Genomic DNA, 7,500 nt, shown 5'->3' on the forward strand with positions numbered 1-7,500 from the left:
CGGCGGCAGTCGGGCGTGAATCTGAAGGGAGGGAAGGGATCACTATGCTCTAAGGAATAGCTATGTAGCGTGTGATTCCTGCAGTTATGTTACGATAAATTGACTTATGATGATGGTGAAGACGCTGATAATGACCATACTCAACCTAATGAGAATAATGTAAGGATATGTAGCGATCCTTTAGCCAGCAGGATAAGTGGACCACATTCTGACTCTTTTCTTTTTGCAGAGATCTCCATTCTTGGAGACTTCAATGTTCGCCACCAGCTTTGGCTTTCCTTTCCCTTCACTGACCAACCTGGTGAACTAGCCTTGAACTTTGCTATCCTTCACGATCTAGAGAAATTGGTGCAACACCCTACTCGTATTCCTGATCGTCTTGGAGATACGCCCAACATTCTTGACCTTTTCCTGACCTCTAATCCTTCTGCTTATGCTGTCACCCTCTCTTCTTTGTTGGGCTCCTCCTATCACAATCTCATATCTGTATCTTGTTCTATTGCACCAATCCCTCTTCAGGATCCCCTTAAGCGGAGGTGCCTCTGGCGTTTTGTCTCTGCTAGTTGGGGGGGCCTGAGGAGGTACTTTGCTGATTTTCCTAGGAATGACTGCTGCTTCCGTGTTAGAGATCCGTCTTTGTGTGCCGAGCGCATAACAGAGGTGATAGTGTCTGGCATGGAGGCGTACATTCCTCTCTCTTTTTCTCGACCTAAACCTCCCAAACCTTGGTTTAATACAGCTTGTTCTCGTGCTATACATGATAGAGAGGTGGCCCACAAAAGGTACTTACTTAAGCCTTCCATCACCAGAATCTCATGCACTTTATATTTATGCCCGGAACCATGCCAAGTCTGTTTTCCAACTAGCCGAAAACTCCTTCATTAACAGTGTCAAAATCTTTCAAGATTTAACTCCCCTCGTGACTTCTGGCATCTAGCCAAAAATATCTCAAATAGCTTTGCTTCTTCTTCTTTCCCTCCTTTATTTCAACCAGATGGCACCACTGCTATCACATATATCTCTAAAGCTGAACTCTTCGCTCAAGCCTTTGCTGAAAACTCTACCTTGGACGATTCAGGGTTTGTTCCTCCCTCTCCTCCACCCTCTGACTACTTCATGCTACCAATTAAAATTCTTCGTAATGATGTTTTCCATGCCCTCGCTGGCCTAAAACCCTCGTAAGGCTTATGGACCTGATGGGGTCCCTCCTATTGTTCTCCGAAACTGTGCCTCCGTGCTTGCATCTTACCAAGTCAAACTCTTTCAGATCTGTCTGTCAACATCTACCTTTCCTTTTTGCTGAAAGTTTGCCTACATTCAGCCTGTTCCTAAAAAGGGGTGACCATTCTAATCCCTCAAACTACCGTCCTATTGCTTTAATTTCCTATCTATCTAAAATTTTTTAATCTATCCTCAACAGGAAGATTCTTAAACATCTATCACTTCACAACCTTCTATCTGATCGCCAGTATGGGTTCCGTCAAGGCCGCTATACTGGTGATCTTCTGGCTTTCTTCACTAAGTTTTGGTTATCCTCTTTTAGAGATTTTGGTGAAACTTTTGCTGTTGCCTTGGATATATCAAAAGCTTTTGATAGAATCTGGCACAAAGCTTTGATTTCCAAACTACCCTCCTATGGCTTCTATCCTTCTCTCTGTAACTTCATCTCAAGTTTCCTTTCTGACCGTTCTATTGCTGCTGTGGTAGACGGTCACTGTTCTTCTCCTAAATCTATTAACAGTGGTGTTCCTCAGGATTCTGTTCTGTCACCCACTCTCTTCTTAATATTCATCAATGACCTTCTAAACCAAACTTCTTGTCCTATCCACTCCTACGCTGATGATACCACCCTGCACTTTTCCACGTCTTTTCATAGACGTCTAACCCTTCAGTAATTAAACATTTCACGCAAGGAAGCCACAGAACGCCTGACTTCTGATCTTTCTAAAATTTCTGATTGGGGAGAGAAAACTTGGTATTGTTCAATGCCTCAAAAACTCAATTCCTCCATATATCAACGCGACACAACCTTCCAGACACTATCTCCTCTTCTTCAGTGACACTCAACTGTCCCCCTCTTCTACACTGAACATCCGGTCTGTCTTTTACTTATAATCTGAACTGGAAACTTCACATCTCATCTCTAGCTAAAACAGCTTCTATAAAGTTAGGTGTCCTGAGACGTCTGCGCCAGTTTTTTCACCACCCCCCTAACTGCTAACTCTGTACAGGGGCCTTATCCGTCCATGTATGGAGTATGCTTCACATGTCTGGGGGAGTTCCACTCATACCGCTCTTTTAGACAGGATGGAATCAAAAGCTTTTCGTCTCATCAAGTCCTCTCCTCTAACTGACTGTCTTCAGCCTCTCTCTCATCGCTGCAATGTTGCATCTCTAGCTGTCTTCTACCGCTATTTTCATGCTAACTGCTCTTCTAATCTTGCTAACTGCATGCCTCCCCTCCTCTCGCGGCCTCGCTGCACAAGACTTTCTTCTTTCTCTCATCCCTATTCTGTCCACCTCTCTAATGCAAGAGTTAACCAGTATTCTCAATCATTCATCCCTTTCTCTGGTAAACTCTGGAACTCCCTGCCTGCTTTTGTATTTCCACCTTCCTATGACTTGAAGTCCTTCAAGAAGGAGGTTTCAAGAAACTTATCCTTCAATTTTTGACTACCGCTTTGTATCCTTTTCTGGGACTGGCATCTCAGTGGGCTTTTTTTTTTTTTATTGGATTTTTGTTGCCCTTGGCCAGTGTCCCTCCTACATGAAAAAAAAAAAAAAAAGTAAGCACACTAGATGCACAGTATCATTACATGAAACAGTAACTGGTGCTCACGGGGTGATTGGCTGAGGTGGTCCTGCACGCTGGTGGTGGTGCGGCTGCCTCCTCCCCCTGATTCACCTGCCCCCCGCCCCTCCCATGCCGGTGTGGAGGGAGTCGGGCTGGGAAAGAGGGTGTTGAGGATCGGGTGTGTCGGCGGGGACGGAGGCTGATAGCTGGGCCGCCCACGTGAGGAGCCTGCGTTTTGAGGGTGGGGGTTGGAGTTTGTCACCTTCCTAGTGTTGTCCTCGATGATGATGGGTCTTGGAGTAGTGGTGGTAGTGGCTGTAGTCGTGGTGGGTTGTGGTGACGACTGTGGAATTACAGGCCAACGGAACACCTCCACATCCTCTGGCACACTTCCATGCTCTCCCAGCGCTATCTTGAATTGGGTACCAAGCCGTGCACTGTCCTCCGCCCTGGTGCCGTGGTGGCGGGGCTGGTTATGGCGGCAGTGGACCTGTTGGCCGCTGTAGAAGTTGTGAGAAGGGTGATGGTGGGAGAAGTGGCGGTGGTGGCTGCTGGCAACGTGAGGGACACTGCGAGACCTCATCTTCATCATGTGGTCGCGAAGACGAGAACTCAGGTGATGCATAATCCTTTGGTGGTGGTTCCGGAGTCTGCTCATGTCCCAGAGTTGCGGGTGACGGTGGAAACTGAGACCATCCGCGAGTGCTGAACGAAAGGAGGTGTGCATCCTCATGGGTTGAAGAAAAGGCGTGTGGTGGTGGGACTGTCGCTTCATCCCTCCGAGGTGCCTCTTGATGCTTTGTTTAGGGAAGTCCTGATTGGCGAGAAGTTTGGATATGTGGTTCCTGAAGTGGTGGTGGTGGTTGTGGTGCTTTCTCCTGTTGTGACTTCCTTGGTTATGCTTCTTGTTGTTGTAGTGATGATGGTGATGCTGGTGGTTACGTCTGCCGCTGTAGTTATTCCGCGTGGTATTATTCCCATGGTGGTGATAGCGGTGGTTGCTGGTGGTGAGATGGTTACGATTGTGGTGTTGGTTGTGGCGTCTCTGGCTGTGGTTTGCGTCCGGAAAGATATGGTATCTGATGGACGTCCTGTGACCGCGTGTTGAGTTGCGATGGTGGTTGTGGTTGTTGTTGCTGCTGCTGCTGCTGCTGAAGAAGCGGTGATGCTTGTTGTTGTGGTAGTGGTGTTGGCGGTGGTGGTTGTTCCGATGGTGATTGCTGGTGATGAAGGGGATCGTGGTGTCTTTACTAGCTGTGGTGGTGGTGGTGGTGGCGGTGGCGGCAAGGCGGTGTGTTTGGTGAGGCCTCGACCAGCTAGTTCTGAAACAGTTATCCTGATTATTATGGACTCTCTCTCTCTCTCTCTCTCTCTCTCTCTCTCTCTCTCTCTCTCTCTCTCTCTCTCTCTCTCTCTCTCTCTCTCAGCACTTTAATATCGTGATAATAAGCGTTTGCATGACGGACTAAAATAAACAGAAAATGACTAGGGGTAAGAAGAAAAGAAAACGTGGAGAGATACCAAAACATACCTGACGCGATGCCTGTGGATGCGTGACTCCCTCGCCCCCACAACCAGAACTGCTGCTGATAATGATAATAATAATAATAATAATAATAATAATAATAATAATAATAATAATAATGGGGGTGGAGGTTAAGAGAGAGAGAGAGAGAGAGAGAGAGAGAGAGAGAGAGAGGGGTGATACGAGGCGAATTTGTTACCGTGTCCACTTAATCTCCACCTCTAACTTGTCTGAATATTTCAACAACAACAACAACAACAACAGTAATAAAATAATTAAAATAATAATAATAAAAATAATAATAATAACAAAATAACAATGATAATGATGACAATAATGATAATAATAATAATAATAATAATAATAATAATAATAATAATAATAATAATATAATAATAACAAGAGGTAGAAGGAAAATTAAGGAAAAGAAAAATATACAGGTAAAGGCTGGTAAAAATACATCATAACTATACTCTCTCTCTCTCTCTCTCTCTCTCTCTCTCTCTCTCTCTCTCTCTCTCTCTCTCTCTCTCTCTCTCTCTCTCTCTTGTAATTTCATCCACTTGAGCTTTTGAGGAGGTGATCGGTGACCTTCGTGACGCATACAATTAAACGGACAGATGGGTGGGCAGTCATGGAGGCAGGCAGGGGATCGGGCAGATGAGCAGGCTGGCAGGCAGTCAGGGAAGGAGTAGACACTGAGGCACTGGTCGCCACTCTCTCTCTGCTCAGCTTAGCATTACTGGAGGATGTCTTCATCATTCCACTCTGGATTATGACTTGTTGCGTTAATGGAAGACACTGGAGGCTTGGACCTAACATGGACAGGGACTCAGGCGACCAGCGGGATGTGTGAATCAGATGAGTTATAACCCTGGGGCCATAAAAGGCGTCCCTTCAGCGCACCCAGGCAGACTGCGTTCTCCGCTCTGCCAGTTCATTTTCCCCCAAGCCTCCATCCTGCCTGATCAGAGCGCCCATACCTACGCATCATCCAACGCACGATTCCTTTTAGCTGTTTTTCCTTGAGGGATGAGCCGCCGCCAGACGGACAGGCTCCCGTTTGTGTGTGTCAGACATCCACGCCAGTATTGATGGGCAGGAGTGGCGGCCCCGGGCGAAGGAGGGCGCGGCAGGCACGGTGAAGATGGGCATTACCGAGTCCAAGACTTGCACGAGTGACCTTGAGACCTTGAAACCCGTCACTCAGGGCGTCCGCCGCGCTGGGAAGGATGCCGCCCTCACATTATTATTTTGTTTCTGTGTTTCATTTTTCGCTTACATGAGTGAGTGTCCTCAGAACACAGGATAAAATACCAGAGAAGGAATATGTCGGAGTTGTGTAAATATGTCGTGGATTCTGGGGAGACAAATGGACAAGTTGTATCTACGGGAAAACGATGAAAGAGTTATGAGCGTGTGTGGTTCTGCGTGCACCGCCCCGCCGCCTGGCTCGAGGGGCCACGTGCGGCCCGACGAGGCTGTCAGCATGCAGAGCATCGCCGTGGTGTCCATTACAGACTGAGGCGGATGGGTGGGGTGTTGTGGTGTAGGTGCCATCAGTGAACGTGATGTAGAACGCTTAAAACGTACTGTGTACGTGTCTTCGTTGTCGTCGAACGAAGATTATTCTATCTATTCATGTAAAACTAGTATGGAGAAAACTTTTTGCCAAAAGTCATAAAAGAGAAAATTGTGAAAATATTTTGCTGCATAAGCATGTTATTGCATACTAACATACGGTCGGCACTTGTTACTCAGGAGGAAGCAACTTTTATTACCACTGATGCCGCAGGTGTAACTCCCCCGACACGTGGGGCGGGGCTCCGCACACCTGCATAACCTAAAGCGCACATAAACTCAGACGTCTCGCTGCTCTCCTGTATCCGTTGCCGTATTTGCTTCACATATTGTACCTCACACACTCTCCGGAGTATTAGGTTACGTGGCTGACGAATTCCTCGAGCATTATGAGCACCGAGAGGGAAACATAAAGAAAAAAAGTTTTAAGCTAACACCCGACTGTTTCGTTCCTCGATGCACACAAAAGAACGTGAAACACATAATGAACGGGGTAAGAAGAACCTGGGTCGCGACACGTTGGTTGACAAGTCTTGCGCTGCCCACAGACGAGGGAGGAGACGTGAGCAGGTAAATTGGACAACATCTTGATTGAGACTCTCCGTCGTCATGTCAACTTTCACTTTAGGCAGACAGTTCCTAATTGCAACACCAACTCGTAGGTTTATGCTTATACTCCATCAGCGCGTGGGCGGACTATCTCGCCCTTTTTTACTGGTTCACGCCAGGTAAGGACTAATCTGTTTAACAACGAGCAGCACTCACTTACCACACACGAGGACTAGCGGGAGCAGCCCTCGACCTCTCGTAGTCATCCTCGCGCTGGGCGGCTCCCCCCAAGCGACTCTTTGGAGGCTGTGGAGGAAGGCAAGACTTTAAAAAGAATACTTACTTAATGCACTTGAGCTATTGAGTTCATGTTGAATAGCAACACAAGAAAATAATGGTACTACAAGGAAGATATCACTGTTCAATAATCACTTAACTACTTAACGATCTTCCTCTGTGCCTCGCATCCCGCCGCGTCATGTCCACTGTGATCCAAACAAGCTATCCACTTAAGCGCCATAACCTCGCCAGCCTCTCTCGCCCCATCAAGGATTCTCCAAACACTTGTCCACGCCCCTGAGGCTTCAAATAAACAGTACAGCCGTCAGCAGTTACTCGAGCGGGAACACATCCTTGCCCAGAGCCCCTCCTGTCCAAGAGGTGGCGGTTATGGTGCCCCGTGCCAGCTGGAGCTCGAGCAGACGAAGGTAATGATGAACAATGTAAGCAAATGTTTTGAAGGTGTGGGTGGTTGAGAGAGCGAATGTTGCAGCGCGATAAAAACACAACGAGAAAGAAATATTTGTTGGGTGATTGATCACCTCGCACAAAAAAAGACGTGGAGGAATACTAAGAGGAATACTATCAGGGTGCAACAACAACAGCAGCAACACTAACAACAACAGCAACAACAACAACAACGGCAGAAGCAACAACAACAACAACAACAACAACAACAACAACAACAACAACAGCAGCAGCAGCAGCAGCAGCAGCAGCAGCAACAACAACAACAACAATAACAGCAACAACAACAACAACAAGAGCAGCA

General features: G+C 47.1%; 1 protein-coding gene across 5 annotated transcripts in view; it reads right to left on the minus strand.

Moving 5' to 3' along the window:
* Positions 1 to 7,500, minus strand: part of LOC135099848 (uncharacterized) — a 25,412-nt gene that overhangs the window by 8,912 nt on the left and 9,000 nt on the right. For 2 of the 5 annotated variants that reach the window (XM_064002454.1, XM_064002452.1), the window contains exons 2-5: positions 6,670 to 6,755; positions 4,326 to 4,380; positions 2,840 to 4,116; positions 1 to 21 (exon numbers count right to left, since the gene is read on the minus strand). The exon at positions 1 to 21 is cut by the window's left edge and continues 112 nt beyond it. In XM_064002454.1, the coding sequence (XP_063858524.1) occupies positions 1 to 21; positions 2,840 to 4,116; positions 4,326 to 4,380; positions 6,670 to 6,715 (1,399 nt within the window). In that variant the 5' untranslated portion in view covers positions 6,716 to 6,755. Of the gene's footprint in view, positions 22 to 2,839; positions 4,117 to 4,325; positions 4,381 to 6,669; positions 6,756 to 6,886; positions 7,090 to 7,500 lie in introns of those variants that run through there. The other 3 variants (XM_064002451.1, XM_064002450.1, XM_064002455.1) reach the window with 3 other exon arrangements.

Source organism: Scylla paramamosain, chromosome 4 (assembly GCF_035594125.1).
Source record: "Scylla paramamosain isolate STU-SP2022 chromosome 4, ASM3559412v1, whole genome shotgun sequence".
In the NCBI taxonomy this organism is placed as follows: domain Eukaryota; kingdom Metazoa; phylum Arthropoda; class Malacostraca; order Decapoda; family Portunidae; genus Scylla; species Scylla paramamosain.